General features: G+C 40.1%; 1 protein-coding gene across 10 annotated transcripts in view; it reads left to right on the forward strand.

Annotated features, from left to right (window-relative positions):
• The first annotated feature begins 9853 nt into the window (after positions 1-9853).
• SUPT20H (SPT20 homolog, SAGA complex component) overlaps positions 9854-18712 on the forward strand; it is a 37770-nt gene continuing 28911 nt past the window's right edge. For all 10 annotated transcript variants that reach the window (XR_012622084.1, XM_074815807.1, XM_074815814.1 and 7 more), the window contains exons 1-5: positions 9854-9968; positions 11544-11641; positions 13705-13740; positions 14880-14938; positions 15022-15088. Coding sequence is in view for 9 of the 10 variants with exons in the window: in XM_074815807.1 (XP_074671908.1) it covers positions 11639-11641; positions 13705-13740; positions 14880-14938; positions 15022-15088 (165 nt within the window). In the remaining variant the exon portion in view is untranslated. The remainder of the gene's footprint in view (positions 9969-11543; positions 11642-13704; positions 13741-14879; positions 14939-15021; positions 15089-18712) is intronic.

Raw genomic sequence — 18712 nt, forward strand, 5'->3', positions numbered from 1 at the left:
AACAAATAAATCAAGTTAGGGATAAGTACATTGCCATTTTTTAATAATCTAGGAATACCTGGTTGCTGCAAAGACTTATGAACCCCTGTTACATTCAGTGAAAATTTAACACTTCCATGATACACTCCAGACTTCAAAGATTAAGGATCTTAGTTTCCTGTCATTTTTGTCTCCCAGTGAAAATTAAATCCAGAGCTCTGAAAAGATTGCTGCAATCATTTTCCAATGAAACATGGGAGGCTTCCACATGAAGAGCAGAAAATATGCAAGATACAAAATGAAATGTAGTCGTCTTCATCCAGAAGGCCAAAGAAAGACACAAAGTGATGGGAATAAGGGCTGCCTCTTTCAAATTCCTTTATTGTATGGACAGACTATTGTATAGACAGACTTAAGAGGATAGCCATAGTTACTCTGCTATGCTCCTCCCTGTATATCCTACATTCTCCAGCACAGAAGTGCCAATGAAAGCACTCATACAGTTGATTCTCTTAGTCATATTATGTGTCTACATTAATGTAAATAATGTTGTTCTGACTTATCATGAACTGAGCAAAAGGGAATCAGATCAAACTAGATAGACAGAACATAACAAGGGCATCATTACTGGAATACAAAATAATTCAAAAATGAAAAAAAGATACCTCCTCCGAAGAGTCACAATTGTGCCACACTTTCACATCATCAAAATGCAAATATGCAGAAATATTTTCCAAACTCTGAGTATTGCAAGAGAAGACCAATAGATCTGTTGCTTATGAAGTCTAGAAAACTCAGTCAAAGCAGCTCATCAAAAAATTAATTATCTAGAAACGGTACATTTCTTTGCTTATTTATTACCGAAGCAACTTGATAAAAGACACATTTTTCAATCTTTGAAGAAGAAAACATCCTTTTTCCATTATTATTATAGAATAATTAACTCAATATCCACATTAACTTTGTTCATAATAGAAGTACATATATATATATTTTGCCAAATGAAGAATAATTTGACAAAAATTTTCAGGGATTCCTAAGGCTGTCCTAAATTTTGTTATGTTGAGATTCCTGTATTCAGGTATCATTGTGTTAATTAGAGGGGCCCATTTTATTGTTCTAGTATGGTTTGCCATGGCAACCGCACTGTTTAGTTAAAGCCAAATTGACTGCTATGATCTGTCATGTACCAACTGGTACTGGACAAATTCTCTCCCCTGAAATAGTCAAAATGTAAGAGATGGTTTAAAGGTAATCCACCCTTTATATGCCAGCATGCTACAGTCCATTACAAGACCTTGGCATCAAAGATTCAAATTTTTATCTCTATCTGTACTGTCCTAAGTTCTCCTTGAAGTGCCCTCAGTGTCAAACTCCAAATGCAAGCAATGGATTGACCTACCATCATGCCAGAATCTTGCGACAACATTAATTATTTTAAGCATGCTTTGTCATTCTCACAATGGTTTCTATGTAAGCACAGGATAGGAAAAAGACCAGACAGAGTTGCCTTTCTGTGTAAAGTATAACCTGGGCTGCACTGACTCCTCTGGCCCTTGCTAACCCTGACTTCCTGCCTCCAGATCGTCAGGGAGCTGATCTTCTCTAACCATTGTCCACTTCCCCAGTTCTCACTTCCTTCTCCCTTTCTTTCTCAAGGAAACAGAAAAACTGCATCCAAAAATCACTCCTAGTAACCTCAGCCTCTGGCTTACTCTCTGTGGCCCATGACATTTCAAATTTACCATTGGTCTGCTTTATTTGCTATCCTGAGGAGGATGTTAGCTCCTAAAATGCAGTCTCCGATCTCCACATTTCTGTGTACAGAAATCGCAGCAAGTCTTTACCCACTTCAACTCCTACTGACCAGTTTATGCTGTGCCCAGTAGGAGCTGTCAAGTTCAAGCAAGAGGGAAGCAATGAAGAAGGAATGACAATGAAACATTCTGGGCCAGGTTGCCCATCCTGCTCCTCCTTTGTGTCTGTGAAATGCTGGTAAGGAGTGAGACAGTCTTTTATGTAGAACTGGGAAGTAAAGCGTTAGAGGTGCAAATAACTTCAGGGTAGAGCAAGATGGAGATGTTGAAGAAGTTGAAATGGTCTATGGAATAAAGGTTGTCTCCAGGTGTCACATACATCTGCAGTGTGAATGCCCTGTTCGTCCTCCTAAGGCTTCAGAATGTCCTGCAATATAGACAACATAGTCCAGCTTTAGGTAGCCTCACTGAAACTGCCATCAGAAAAGAAAATTCAAAACAACACACATGGTTGGAACTGAGTAGCTTCAACTGTTATATTTTTCTGATAGAAATCATAAATAATTTACGATGATAAATCAATTCATTTAGCCGTCAAACTATAAACCCAACAAAGATGCCTAAATCACTGAGTGAACATTCTGAAAATTAAGGCTGTTTTTAAGGTGTCGCTGGCTGAGCATCCCAAAACTGAGGCACGAGAGCTTTTACAGAAGGGCTGAGATGGAGACACATAATTTGAGGTGTCTACATGTGTTAATGCTACTGTAGTCAGAGGAACTCATCAACACAGCCAAAAAGTCCAAGAGAGTGACTCAGTTGACCAGCCACAGGCTGACTTAAGACAGGGGTGTAGTACCATCTCTGACTCCGTTAGGTAACCTCTTCAGCTGAAGAATACAGATCTCCCTCAAGTTCTGTGTCATATTTGCCAGTCCTGAAAAAGTGTCTAACATACCCCAGGGGCATCACAAAAGGATGAGATACTTATCTTCAAGCAACTGAAGTTTACCTAAGATACCTACTTTAGAGTGAGCTGAATTGATTTCTAGGCTGTGCTGTGTATAACAAAGACCTATGCTCCTAGCTCACTTATAGTTACTTTATGTGTCTTAATTATGTACTGAATCCTACCCCAAGTCACTTCAAAATATTTACTGCTCAGTATTTCATGGTTTTTGATCTCTACTGCCTGAAAATAAGTGAAGGGGTTTCTCTGTAACTTTCTGGGTGTGCTTTCATGCAGGAAAAAGAAATGTTCAGCCAACAAATTGAACATAAATTGAATAAGAACGTTGTTCATCTCTATTCACCAACTGTAAAATTCTACTTAAACAGTCGAATTAGAAATATCTACCTACAAAAGAATGGATGGTTGTACTTGACAAGGTGTATCTGACCTTAAAAATAAATAGAAGCTGTGGGTCTTCAGCATGTCTGCAAATCATTTAAGTCCTAAATGCAGATGTACATACCCAGGGTAGGAGATATTAGCCACAGGGAATTATAACTTCCCACACAGAAAGACAGTGACATAACTGAGTTAGAATTCAAGAGTTCATGGCTCTTTGCCCTAAGTTTCATCCACATGCCCACAGTCTGTCTGACTTTAACAAAGAGCTTTCTACTCATATCATGCTGTCATTTCTTTTTTCATCTGTACTCAAATGAGAGGGACCATACTTGAATCACTGTGTCAGCCTGAGCGTATAAATCTGACTCAGACTCATATGCCTGCATGCCATTTAATTTTGAAACAGCACAAGAAAATGAAAAACAGCTTTGCAATTTTGTATTGGGACAAGTGTATCACTATGGCTACATAACTCTGGTACTCTGTGGCTGTGAATGCATCAAACACACTAATAATGCAAATCTGTTTATAGACAGATAGATATTATGAATGAAGGTTTGTCATTGTTAAAGAATAATCCAATTTAGATAGATTAACAATGAGACTGACTTCTCACCTACACAGAAATTTTTTAAGATAAAATCCCCACAGTCCGATCACAACACTTGGATCTGAAAATTCTTGCACTGTCCTTTCTGGCTTATATTTTTACTGTTCAACACAATCACAGCAAAGTGAAACATATATATAGTAAAAGTTAGTTTCTGTCTAAGAAATTTTTTTTTTAATCTAATAATAGCTATCACATTCAGATTCAGTCTCTGACTGATCTTACTACAGACACTGTTCTTTGTAACCTATGTAGTTTGTAAACCAGGACATCAAGAGGCATAGCAGGTTTCACAGCAGCTGCTGCTACATAAAAGCCATTGGCTCAGCAGGTAATTCAGGAGCTGAAGAGTCCAACCTCCTGTTCATAGCAAGATCAGCTGTGTGGGCAGACCAGGTTGCTCAGAGTTTTGTCCAGTCAGGACAACAGGTAGGTGAGAAAGGTAAGGTAAGAAACTGAGAGAGCTTTGGCTCTTGTCCCAAGAAGGCACCTGAGGTTGTATGTGCAGGAAAGTACCTTTCCGAATGAATGGATTAATTTTCCTTCAGAAGGGCATTGCTAATACTTCTACCATAGTTCATCCTCCAGTAGAGCCTTGCAGCAGCATAGCTCTTCCTTATTCCTTCTGTGGGGATATGAGTGTAGGAACAACTGATTTCAAAGCTTAATTCAGTGAAGAAACAATGTTGGGAGAATTAAGAAGTACTGTCAAGTATTGTTCTGTCAGTATTACACAACAAAACCAACTTTGCAGACCCAAGGCAGAAGAGCCATACCACACTACAACGGAAAGGGACGAGAAAGGGATGGACCTTAAGGGGAAGTCTGTCTAAATATAAGAACTCGGTTATCAACAAACCTGGATTATCTTTCTAAATTCAGCTAAAGTCAAGTGCAGATCCATCTAAGTGATGGATTTCCACTGCAGAGTGCTTTATGTAATAAAGCAAATTGGCCTGTAGAAGCATGGGGTATACAGAGCCTAATCCATTCATCTCATCTGTTACACCATATAAGGTTATTGACTCAAACAGAAGAAAATCATGTTTCTTACTGAGGTCTAAAAGGGAGATGCTGCTATCTGGAAAAGGAGCTTGGGAGACTAAGTTATGGACAGACAACACGTTAAATTGGATGATAGAATTCAGGTTGCTGCAATGACTGGAGCATAAGAGCAACTGACAAGATTGTAGAAGTTGCATTTGCTACCGCCCATCTACAGAGGACTTCAGTGAGCTCAAGGTCAGATTTAGAGACTGACATAACCTGGACTTCTAAGAGTAAATAAGAATCAAAAGGAAGGAATAAATAGCCTGTTTCCATAGAGAACCAGTAAGGCTCCACGGGAATCTGTAAGGGACCTTTGCTGTTCAACACATGCAGAAACCACCTGGGTAAATGGGTAAACAACAAGGTGACAAAATTCTATAATACCATATTGTTCAGAGTAGTAAAGGTCAACTCACATCTGAAAGTGTCTAAGCAGTAAAATGGTAGGTGAAATTCAACATAAATAAAGGTCGGTTTAAACCCAAACTTGCAGAGTCTGAATCTGCACAACATAAATAAAGGTCCTGCTCTGCATGTATAGGAGGAATGGTATTCAAGGACTTCTAACAGAAGGCTTTTTAAATGACACATACTGCACAAAGAAGAAAATAAGATGAACAAATTGAATCACAGGTGGAACAAACTGTAAGGCAGTATAGATGGATTACCAACCCTGAGGACTGATTTTCCATTTTTTCACTGGAAAAGTCAATAGGTTCCCAGATCAGCTCTGTACCTCCAGCTTTGTTGGAACATGTGGGTTCAAAACCTTCAAGCTTTTCCACATGGATTGTATAGACCACAGAGAGAACAAAAAGACAACTGGATTAAGCTAATTGAAAGTAAGAAAATATGACTTGCTATAGGAAAGTCTAAGGTTTCCAAAATATGAGTAATAGGGGAGAGCAGGCTTCATCATGAAACCCACTTGGGTCATTCAAGTAGAAAAACACTATATAGGAGATTGTATTTCAAATTATCTCAGCCTGATGCTCAGAGTTCCTCAGAATGGAAGAGGGTTGGTAAGGATGTTCACCTAGCATGATGAATGGCTAAATGACCAGGAAAAAATGTTCAGTGCTCCAGAAAAAAAAATCTCTAAATGTAAAGCTTCCTGTTCTGAGCAAGTATAACAAAAACTGCAGGATTTGCATCTCCATCACCAATCTTTCCTATCCCAGAACCATCATCACAAATCCTACAATCATTCCCAGAGTATAAGAACATGGGTAGAATCTCCCAAGTGATGCTTGCTACATATTTTTAAAAGAATTATGAAGAAATGAATAGTTTTTTTTACAAAGATGCTTTGTAACTCAAGCTTTAATGATCTTAGATGTATTACTGTCATATACATGATTTTTAGCTAGTTAGCTCCAGTGACAAACTATCTGCAGTAAAACCAGTAATTTTCAGTAAAATACCTATGACTAATATATGCTAAGTCAAGCAGAAGAAAGTAAAGTGACCATAATAGACTTAGAACAGACAACAGTAGGCATTCAAAGCACCATGTTTACAACATTCTTTATCATTGTGTAAAAGTTGGCCATATGTTCATCATTTATTCCATCTGCATACAATAAGAAACATACTAATTTGTTTCTGATAAGGGGACAAAGAGGGCATAAAGAGACAATATGTTTAGAGAATATGCAAAACCATCTGTGATTCTAAGACATGTAGTTCCACTTCTGAGAAGAAAGCCCATTCCAAAACCCAACACTGAGATGCCTTTGTAAACGAAGGTTCACACTGAAGTAACAGCAGTATGCGGCTTCTCACCCACCACAGTGTTACGTTAGGCAAGCTGAAACCCACACACAAATAGGTAGATTGTGGCCAGATTCTCCAGCCCAGACATAACCTAATTTGGAGGCAGCTCTGGAGGAAGGTTGTAGGCCCTCCAGAAGGCCGAGCATAACAGCAGGTTACTGCCTAGGTCTGAGGAGACATTTCTGCCTTGGATACATGATATTTTGGGGAGTCTTTCAGGCAGATCATGACTATGCATTACACCACTCTTGAGAGGTTAGATCTTCTTATTCCAGCCTGAACTGAAAATGTGAGCCCTGGTGGTACAGGCTAAGGGTATAGCTCAAGTGTCAGTGTTTCATTTTCTATAGACAGACAATGAATAGTTGAGAGTAAAGTGAGAATCTTTTTCACATAATGAAAATCTTTTTACAAGAATGGACAGGAAAATGTGACACTTATTAATTAAGCCTTTGGATAGGAGGTCTTATGAAATGTGTAGCTCTCCTGCCGCTACTTGGGTCACCATTTCTCTTCAGTGAACCCCTCTGGGACGTTATGGCATTTGGCACACTGGCGCAGAGCTGCTCTCAAAGGCAGCACCACACAAGCCAGCCAAAGGTCTGCTCAGGTGGGCACTGAGAAGTGACAGAATGTGCAGTCAACTAAGGGCTGGCATCATCGTCACCAAGCCAGGTCATGGCAACAAGAACGTGTTGGTGCATAGGTCCCTCAAAGGGGATGATGATGTTGCTGGGCAGAAAGAGCTTGCCTGCCTATCCCAAGGGAAGGTCACAGAATTCAGAAACACAAGAACTTTCTACAGATTGCCACTCTGGTGGTGAGCCAACGCTCCACAGAGTTCCTCTAGGCATCAGATTAAGCTGAGATGAAATGAGATTTAATTTATGCCAGTATTTTGCCATGTTCAACTCTGACATCATATTAAAATACACAAGGTTACAGACTTAATGAGAAATCAAAAAAATATTACTAATCCTTTCAAAACAAAGCCTAGCTAACAATTTAGCACTCTCACATTCCCAGCGTTCTCCAGTTCGAAATGGCTTTCATAATGACAATTACATTCTGATAACTTTTATAGTTACTGGGTAATGTGAAGCAGATGGCATACATCACAGAACTGTAGAAAAATTTAGGTTGAAAGGTAGTTCAACTGCCTGCTCAAAGGTGGGCTAGCTTCGAAGTCAGAGCAAATGCAGCTGCAGAACTGCTGTACGATGCATCTATTAGGTGCCTGGACGAGTCCAGGAAGAACTGCCACCTGCTCCTGGACCTGGATGGGATCCTGGTCATCTCTTCTCCGGTGTTCAGGAACAACGTGGGCCCTTAACAAATCATTAAAGTAGCTTTTCACATGCTGAAATTAGGTGCCCATCTTGTTTATCCTCACAGCTGAAGAACACTGATCCCATCAGAGGCTTTTACTGTATGCAGTGAGAACCTCTGAGGCACTCTGGGCATCATCAGCAATATGACTTCCAACATTTTGGCTATGCTCAGAGTGGGAGACACAGAAGGGCTAAGAATCCGGTGCTGAAACAGTGTCAGCACCAATAAGATGGAGTACCTGGGTGGTCCTACAGGAAGCACTCTACTCTTTGCCCAGAGCTCCCTGGAGCACCCCGTGTCCAAATTTCCTTGAATTTTCAAGTCACCCCTTGTTAGGACATGTCAGAACTTCAAGGTTAAGAGGCATCAAAGGGTAGTGTTAGGTGTAGTCCTTCATGTAGGACTGGCTGCTGAATCACGGGGTAGCACATTTGCTCATTGCTCTGAACAAATAAATTGTGACTCAGCCAGAAGTGCTAGAAAGGCCTGGGAACAACAGGCAACAAGTCAGGTAAGTGCTGTGCACAGGGGACAGTATGTGCAATGTATAGTGTAAGTGTGCCTGGGAGAGCTTGGAAATACCTACAGTATGGATACCGGGAGCGCATCCCAACCAGGAAACCCTCCTACCAGGATGCCCATAGAAGCGACCTAACACAGCACTGTAGGCAGCTCATGGGAACCTGGGAGTAGTTTATTTTAGCCACATCTTTTGACTTTCCTGTCCATGCTGAGGGATGATTAATTTAAATATTTTTTTCCCCAATTCTTATTCTTTTAGGAATAGAAATCCTACTTTAAACTGTTTTCCTAACGTGATGATGTTTCAATCCTTTATCACAAAGGTGTTTTATCATGTAATCCTGATGTCTGTTTATCTGTAACAACGTATTATTTAATTTTGCTTGCAGACAGATCTGTTCATTGTTAGACAAGTATCTGCCAAAAACAATACAGGCATTATTTAATCTCTCTGGATGAAGAGGTCACAGTAAATTTCTTCTCAAAGTGCCTCCAATCCCTTTGTTGTTTACTATGTAATTCAAAGAAATTTCCAATATATACATGAACATATATATACCAAATCTGCTGTGTAGTTCTTCTCTATTTTGTCTGATTTTACGGAAAACTGAACATTCCAGAAAAACAAACAAACCAACCCCAAAAAACAGGCAGTCATTTAAGCAGCAGGCTTTTACTGCAAATTTGAAATTAGCTTTTTTCACTTCAAACTGATGGTTGTTTGCATAATGATGTGATGAATCACTTAGCAGCTCTAGCAAGTTACCCAGAATCAGCTGCTAAAACACTCAAAATAATCTATTACAGAGAAAAGAGGCTTAAATGTTCCCATTACCATTCTTTAGAATAATTCCTGTATACCTCAAATGGGAATTATGAAAATACAGAGCACTATGATTGAGTAAAATTTACATTCAGGCAGTGAGCTTCTACTGAGCAAAGCTTCCCCAGCCATGTGTCCACCGCACCTTCCCCGAGTAATCCTTCTCTGTCCTTGAATTGCTGCTGTCACACCACACACTACCCAACCTTTCACCTCTGCCCTCAGCGCGCTACTGCCCGGGAGTCACACACCAAAAATCTTCAAATATCCTTACGGCATCCCTGAGACACAAGGAAACGGATTCAGATCCTCACAACGGCGTTAAACCTTTGCCCAGCAGAGGTATCCAGGCACTTTACTACCACTAAACCCCACATACTCCTCAGCCTTGGATCACGCCCCTCCTACCGCTACCGCTACCGCCACCGCCCGCCGCAGCCGTCGGAGCCGTCGAAGCCGTCCCGCCCCGCCCCGCCCCTCAGCGCCCACCGGCTACTCCTGGCGCGAGCGGGCCCGCGGGCCGCCTGCGAAGGGGCGGGGCCTCGGAGCCCGCCCTCCCGTCTCTATGACGACGCCGCGAGTCGCTTCCCGCCCTCAACCTAACCCACCTCGTCGCCATGGCGACTGCGCCCGCCCCTTCCGGCAGCGACTCGGAAGCGGCGGGGCGGAAGCGGCCGGGGGCGCCGCGGTGGGCTGCGGCGGGGGCGGATGAGCGGGCGGCGGCGGCCGCTGGGCGGGGGGCAGGGCCCCGCGGGAGGCCGGCAGGTAACGGCGATCGGCGTCGCAGGTCTCCCCAACCCGCGCCGGGGAGGGGGCTGTTGGTCGGGTAGCGGCGGCCCCCTGCGCCCTGGCGGGCTGGGCTGGGCTGGGCTGGGCCGGGCCGGGCCGGGTGGGCCGCGGGAGCTGGGAGCCTGGCCTGCGCCCTTCGGCCCGGCCGCGGCGCGGCCTTGCGGCTCGGCCTGACACGGCCCTTTGCGGCTGGCTGCTGCGGTCGGTGGCTCCGGCCGGTCGCTCTCCGCCCTCGCAGGTAGGCCAGTGTCGGCGGAGACGGCGGCAGCCCCGGCGAGCGCGGAGGTGCGGTTGGCCCGGCTGCCCGCCTGGCGGTGCTCGGCGGGGCGGTTACAGTAGGGCCTGGGCGGATCGAGCTCCCCGTCCCTCCCGGCGCGTGCACCTGCGCCCCAGTCGCAGTCCGGCTGGGTGCTCTCGGCTCCCCGCTCCTGGGACCTGGCTTCGGCGGGAGCGGAGAGGCTGCTCGGGAAGCAGCTGGCCTGTAGGATGGCAACGGGTGGGCGCCCCCCTGGGCCATCCTGTGCGGGCTCCTTTTCGTCCACCACCTCGCCATCTGCCAGAAGCCGGCAGGTTTCAACCTTGCGGGGAGCTCTGAGTCATTCTTTGTGGTTTTGGTTTTGTTTTGTTTTTTCTATTGAAATTTGTTCTACGCCAAAACAGCTGAGTAAGGTTTAGGGAGGTGTGAGGTAGCAGGCATCTGTCATCTGAAATCTAGGAAGTCATTTGCCAAAACTAAGGCTGATGTGGAATGTAGCTGCAACAGAAATATTTCTACTAATTAAAATTATGTGTAGTGGAATTTCTTAAATGAATGTTTCAAGTATAGTGAGGCACTATAATGTTCAAATGTGAAAGTAAAATTGACTTCAATTTTCACATCTCTTCGTTGTGAATGATACGAAGAACAGGATTTAAAGATAGGGTTTTTTTGAGCAAGTTTGTTCTTCATACAACTATCTAGCTGAATTTAAAAATTAAATGGCGTAGGGACATAGTATCTGAGGGCAAGGACATCTAAGGGAGGTGCTAGTGCTGTGCAAATTTTATTCAGTTCATAATTGACAGCCTACTGTGAGTCAGTATTAAACTAACATCTTAAAATAGTGCTAGAAGGCACTGCTAGTGGAGGTGTTGTCTATGGAATAATACCTTCATAAAAGCAAAACAAAAAACCTAATAGGGTATGCTAAATATTCTGACTGCTTGTCATTAAATGTTCTAGCCTTCTGTGCATCTGTAGATGTGATATTTGGGGTGTGTAGGTAGAATGCTGCAATAGAGCAGAGTACTTGGCTATACAGTTTCAATTATATGCTTATTGTTACTTTACTGTTTATTATAACTGATGTAAAATGATTGTGCAAAGTAGTAGTAGTCATTAGAAGAGGAACCTCTGCACTTAGATTGAATGGAACTTTCTTATTTCTACTTTTGGAGGAAAGGATGCTATGCAAATGAAATTAAAGTACAGTTAACTACTGAAAATGTTGCATTTAAATACAATGATTATTTAGTTTCTTAGTGATATTTTTTTCTCCTTGATTTTTACAGTACCCCAGGTGTGACCTTAAACTATGATTCTTTGCCTGCTGCGCCAAACTTCTTAAGTACTTCTTTTGCCATTTGGTCACCTGGCTTCAACTACAATGGTAAGTTATAATTCAGATAATATATTTTCAGATCCTTTTGCTCTAGTCTGCCAGCTGGCTGGCTGGTGAAGAGAATGCCGTTGATGTTTCATTCTTAAAAAAAAAAAAAATTTGCTTCTCACTCCTGAGTTCTGATATTTCTTTTTTCAGGAATGTCTTCCTTCATAGCTTGTGAGTACTTCTACACACTTAGTCACTGTCCAGCGCATCATAGGAATTATCATATAAAGCTAGTGGTGTGCTTTCAGTCAGGACTGGTGTTAGACAGTTGAGTACGTATAAATCCTGCCTCCAAATAGTATTCTTCTAGTCACAGGTGACAATATTGCCATGGATTTTTACCTAATCTCAAGCAGTCAGTGAACTGAATGTCTGAAATCATGCAGTTATCCACTAGACTTATGTAGAAAGCATGAGTATTTGCCATTTTAATCTAAACATCTAGACACTTGATGTTCAACAGTGGCAGGTTCTAATGAGTGATAGCACATCATTAAGTGCTTTTTTTTCCAGAACAGGTAAGGAATTTTGTATTAGAGACACTGTAGGTGAATGGTAAAAGGCCTGAGGTTTTTTGCTGTATATTTCTTTGTTGTTACTGTAGTATCTTTTTATCCCCTGAATTTTATTCTAATGTGTGAAATAATTGGTACTTCTGTGTATCAGACATGGCTTATGTGCCTTCTGTTCCTTGAGGTTTGAGTAAAGGTATTTGCTTTCACAAACAGCTGATGGGGATGGGTTAAACTGAGGAAACAACACAAATATATACGTGGGAAGAAGTACCTATTACAAATGCTTCTAAGCTTTACTTAGAAGAGTGGAAGATTCTCCAAAACACATCTTTCTTTTTTTGAAATGCGTAGCCTGTTTAAAAGTTCTGGCTGTGGGGTTATGTTAGTTGTTTTTCAAGTAACAGGGATTTTTTTATTATTAATGGAGCTTGTCACTAATACATTCTTAAGGACTTTGTCCACCTGTCACAGAAGTGAATGCATTGCTTCTCTTGACTTACCTGGAGTTGAATCAAATCCTAAGTGTTCTCCTACAAGACTTTGGTTCTTAGTATCGTCTTCTCTCTCCTCCCTGTCCTGAAGCAGTTTCATTTTCTGGTTCATTTAGTAGCTGCACATTATTCCTGCACATAGTAGGTGTCAGAGCTGAAATAAGTGCCAGAGAAGGAAAGTTAGGGACCAAGGGAGACTTTCGCTTTTTTTTACGCTTGTGCTTGTTTATTCTGGTTGAAATACTTGTCAAATTTTAGTCCAAGAACTCATTATTCTTATCTATGAAGCTGTTTGCTCTTCTTGAAATGCATGTATATCAAGTGCCGGTGCAGCATTCCAAAGGAGCTAAATCCATTAAATACTATTACTATGTAATGGGCTATAGAAAAGCTTTTTCAGATTTTGGTGTGTTGTCCTAGGGTTGGGCATACTTCTCAGCCTGCCTTGGAGGAAGTCTGTATTGGAGAACTGTATTTGTTTCTTAGTCAGTTAACAGTATGTCGTAAGAAAATCCTCTCAAATTGTGTTGTGCACAGAAGTAATGTTCTGAGCACAAGATCTTCGTTTCCATTTTGTAGAAAAATAACTGTACTAATACTTAGGCACCAGTGTCTAAAAGTTAAATGTTTTCTTCCTGGACAGCTGTTCAGGGATACTGTGGCCTAGTTGTTCTGTTAAATTAGTAGCCAGCTTAAGAAAGGAGAACAGTTTTTCTACTTGTCATCTCTAATTGTTTTAGTTAATATTTGTTACTACTTTTATTAGGTGTAATTTCTATTCCTACTTTTAATTCTAATTGCCTTTCGTTGTTCTAAGACTTCATAATCTAGCCAAAACCTTGCAAGTGTAGACACTTGGTAGTGGGATTAATTACTGTTGATGCTGTTACATGAGGTTGCTGCTGCTAAGTTTATTATGTGACAAAGAATGTTTGAGCCCATCTTCTAACTATAAATTCATATCAGTAGTAATAGATTTTTTTTGTGGTGTTTTTTATGTATGAGGATGTTTAAACAGTTAATGTAATGTCTAAAAAAACCCTTGTAATTCTTACAGCAACAAGCTTTAGAACTGGCATTGGATCGTGCAGAGGTAAGGGGTAGCCAAGTTACTTGTTTGCACATAATATATTGGTCTCACAGTTTAAAAATAACTACTATATTTTTATATTTAATCTGAAAAACAGTGGTGGAACATGTTATGTAAATATGTGTGTGTATAAATAATCACCCATACATGTAACACTGGTTTTGCAAAATGCTCACTAAAATTGCTGTCTCGTATTTGTCTCTTACCCATTGTACTGAGAACATCACCAGATGTAGTGAGGATAGACTATGCAGGACTTCAGTTTTCTCCTTTTAAACCAGTAAATCTGTGTGTTGTGAAATAAGCAGAGCCGTACAGTGGTGATTCAGAGACAGCTGGTAGAAATACCTGGCAAAATCCTGCTTGCGTTTTTAAGGGTAGCCCAGTCAGAACAAAGAGGCAAGTGCCTTCACATTCATGTTCTTTCATGCTGACATGATATAATGGTTACCTTGAACCCTATTATGGGAAATACATGTCTTTGTGGGCGAACTTCTCTTCATTGAAATTGTGAACTAGGCTGTTAATCGGAATACTTCAGGCAAACAATAGAGATTTGGAAAAATCTTGTTAGAGTATAAGCTACATTTAATGTAGGATAGTATCATTCTTCATATTATTTTTAATTCAAATATTTAATGTACGTGAATTGTATTTATAATACACAGCTCTATAGAGAAAACTAGTTTAAATGAAAGAGACAGGGGAAAATTAAACTTCCTGAAGTTGATTTTGTTGAGGAGTACTTGATTTGTAAGTGTTGTTGAACCAGTATGCATGAATTTGATTGTATTTTAGCATGTTAACTTCAGTGTGTTACCATGTTAACTTCAGTAGTGTGGACTAAATACAGTAGTGATATTTACTGCTGTAATTACAAAACATGAATGTGAACTTAAGACTTTGCGTGCAACTCATGCCATAACCATGAAATGCTGTGTTTCATGGCCAAATTGAGCTGTGTCCTTGTTGATGACTATAACATACACCAGGTTACGTTTAGTACATTTTTGAAACACTTACGTACCATAGCTGTTACCAGACAGTGTTCTATGTATACAGAAAGTAATGATTTAAAGTTGCATGGTAGCTAGAACTTAATTTCTTTGTAATATATGTTATTTCTTGATTTACTTTTCTAGTACATCATTGAAAGTGCCCGTCAGAGACCTCCCAAAAGAAAATATTTATCCAGTGGAAGGTAGTAAGAGTTTCAGTATTTAGTTTTTAAATAGCATTTCTTTGATATAATTTTGGTTACATTTTAAGTTTTTTTAATTTCAGAAAATCTGTATTTCAAAAACTCTATGATTTATATATAGAAGAATGTGAAAAAGAGCCTGAGATAAAGGTAAGTGGAAATTCCTGAGAAGCTTTTCATTGCTGTCTAAACAGGCAAGTTCAGAAAATACCTTTTTTATTTCACTTAATTCCTTTGTTAACGAATAAACTCTGATTACTGTAGTAGTTACATAATGCTAAGACTATAGGAGAAATTATTATGACTTTTGTGGACTAAACTATGTAATTTAATAGCATTATCTTAGTTCAGTTTGAAATAAAAACAAGGTGATGGGAGGGCCAATGACTGCCTAGTAACTAAAATCTGTTTTTAAAGGTAATAAAATAGAATGCTGGTGGAGGATTGTAAAGATTGTGCTCTTGAGATGCTTTTCTATATATGAAAAGAGAGAATTTCAAAAGAATGGTTTAGAATCGAGAGGTGTCTCAAACAAGTTTATTAGATAACAGTACTATTAAAATAACGGAGTGATATGAGTGGTAAGGCCTAGACTGGCTTGAGTGACCTGTTCAATTTGACTTAATCTGGTGTCACTGAAGTCAGCTGTGGTCAAGTTCAGGGCCAGTGTCAATGCCATCTGCATTGCTGTCACTATCGCTGTTTCAGAATCAATTGCTTAGCATGATAGACATGGGAAAAAATGTGGAGAATTTTTTAGAACCTGTGCTTTGTTGTAAATTCAGATTTATTTCTCTCATAACTGTTGAACTGCTAAAATGGTTTGTGAAATTTTTTCATAACATTAGCAAAGAAGCTCAAACAGGTTTAACAACAATAAATCTAAGGTGTAAAAGGCACAAGCTAATTTTCTAAACTGGGAATATTAAATGGAATGAGAAGAACAAGCTGTGGAATCTGCTGTATTGTTGCTTCCCAAGGAAGTAAAAACCAATGAGAAGACAAATGAGAATGAGATATTAGTTACTGAGCACCTGTAATTCCTTTTGGCGATTCTGATGTGGTTGTTTATTTAGCGTATGATGCTGATTCAAATCACAAACGTAAGGTGTTAAGCAAATTACAGGCTTGAAAAGATTAAAACCTCAAAGCGAATGGGTAACAAAATATTTGAGCAGCAGGGAGAAGATTGGGCTTGCTAGACTGGAATCTGGAAAAAAAAGCAGGATTTGAATGCGGTAGTTGTTGCTAAACTCGGCAAACTTAGGCAATTATAATAAAATTAAAGTAGTAAAGAGAGTTACAGCATCACAGTAGATGAAGCAGTTTATTGCTGATCTAGATTTGAGTGAAAATTTTTGTTCTTTATTGAAGGATTAGAAGCTTATTATGATAGAAAATTTTATATTTGGAGCCCTTATTTACAGAATTAAGATGTGGGTAGTTAATAGATATCTTGGTGTCTTGTTGTGGGTTGTAATTATTTAAAATGAGAAGCTGAGAGATCGAGGTGCAAAGGTAACTTCATCCATGAGCATAGGACTGTTTGTCTCAATTTGCACAATAAAACTGAAGAACGAAATAGCATTCTGACTGGAATTTGGCCAATGACTTGAATGTAGCTTAAAGATTTTAGTGTACAGAACTATTGATTTCTGTTCCAGTATTGCCCCATTTTGATGGCACAAGTTGTAATTATGTTGTCTACTCAGAAGCAATTTCTAAATTGACACAATATTATTTTCAGTTTTAACTTTCTCCCTTTGTCTTAGCTTTTCTAATACTGCATCTCTCCCCTGTTCCTGTTTTCTACCCTGCTGTTTTCTTGGTCACTTACATTCTTCTTTTTGGTATTTATAGGGAAGACCAGATTTTCCGTAGTAATTCATGAAGTACTAATTAATTATTCATCCTCTATTAGTCCAGTCTGCCCAGCTTCATTACTTCTCAGTGTCTCTTCTATTTGTGCATATGCACACTGGAGAGAGAACTAACAATGTTGAGGTGATTGTCTAGAACAATTTGTTTCATTTGGACTCTAGTGTGCAGCATTCCTGTTTCTTTCAACTAACTTTTAGGTACAAAAATCAAAACAATAGTTTTGGAAACAGAGTTAAATGCTAATAGGGAAACAGACCTGGTCTATGAACTGAAAGGATCTGTGTTAGGCAGGTAAATCTGAAGAGCTCTGCTACAAGAAAAAAAATCATTTAAAAATCACTGATCGGTTGCCTCTTCTCAGCTGGTGCCTTCTGACAGCTGCACATGGTAGCATCAGTGTGCAAGCATGAAAAGATCTGAGTAATGAAAGTTTCAGAACACTGTTAACGAAAGCCACTTGAGTTCCATGTTGGACTAATGCAAAAATAATAAAGCACATAGAAGCACTTCTTACAGCAAAGTAGCGGATAAGAGGTACGCTGGTAGCTGTGGGGAATGAGTAATTATGGTACATGAATAAACCACGTGGGGCCAGATAAGTGGGGGACTTCTTGTTTTAGTGGGGGTTTTGGGTCCTTGATTAATCTCTAATGGTGATGAATGATACGCAGGGTCGGATGTATTTGAGAAATTGTATAAAACATCATATTGCATGGATCTTTCTGTTCTTGAATAAAATATAATTAACTTGCATGTGTAAGGTGAGGAAACAATTGACTGTAAGAATACACTTTAAAGCAAAACTAACCTCATTAGGGTGAAACAAGCAGACTTTACTCAGACCGCATTATTCTTGAAGATTGATCTGCAAAAACTTACCGTAGGTGTTGTTTATGAAACTGAAATGTTTTCTTGCCTCCGCTACAGAGGCAATTGTGTTTTGTAGCCAACAAATTATGCTTCCTCAAGTTGTTTTATCAAGTTGGGTTTTATTTTTCAGTCAATATATACAAACTCTGCTTTGCTTTTTCTGCTACATGAAGTTAATTTTCAAATAGTTAATAGTTGAAGTTGAGACTAAAATTGTATCCCAAGGTGTATCTTCTATGCATTCATAAAGTGGTGCTGGGATTAATGAAACGTGTCTGAAGTCAAGGGAAGAACCTGGAGTGGTTGGTTTAGATTTCCATTTCATAGAGATATAGTAAATAGCCACAAGAGCTTTTTTATGGAGGTGATCTGTTTATTTTTTTTGGCCAACATTTCAGTCATAAAGGTAAGTGGGAAAAGCAATTTAAGATGCTACAGTGAGGGACAAGAAAACCAGTCATGACAAAGATAAAATCATAGTTTTGTGTAACACCAGTGCGCTGTTGGAGGAGTAAGTATTAAAATTAACATTTCACTCATAGCCAAGGACAGAGGAGTAACAAACAGAAGAAATCACTACTTCAGTCTTGTTAGGCAGGAGTGCTCACTAATCTTATGTAGTGGTAGTCATCAGAAGTCACTGGATGCAGAAGGAAGCACCTGTGCCTTCTCTGAGCTGCTTCCCAGCCATCCCACAGTCACTGCGGTGCGTGTTCGAGAGGGAGGAGTGCTGCTTTTCTGTGGATGAAGTCAGAGAGGAGAGTTAGGAGTTTTAGCTGATGTAACACAGCAGTATAACTGGCCTGGCTGCTTGGTGTCTGAAGTCTTGCAATATACTGCGATGAATGCTTAAGAAATGTAATCAGGCCACCCCTTGATCTTTAAAATCCTTCCAGGCAAGACATAAGCTAATGCTTAATATCAACTCTGAGCTAGTATCTCTAATAGCTAGCTCAAAGAAGAAGGTTGATTTGTAGCCATAAAAAGTTTTCATGCTTAGTGAAATGTAACTACCTGCTTATT

Source organism: Strix aluco, chromosome 2 (genome assembly GCF_031877795.1).
Source record: "Strix aluco isolate bStrAlu1 chromosome 2, bStrAlu1.hap1, whole genome shotgun sequence".
In the NCBI taxonomy this organism is placed as follows: domain Eukaryota; kingdom Metazoa; phylum Chordata; class Aves; order Strigiformes; family Strigidae; genus Strix; species Strix aluco.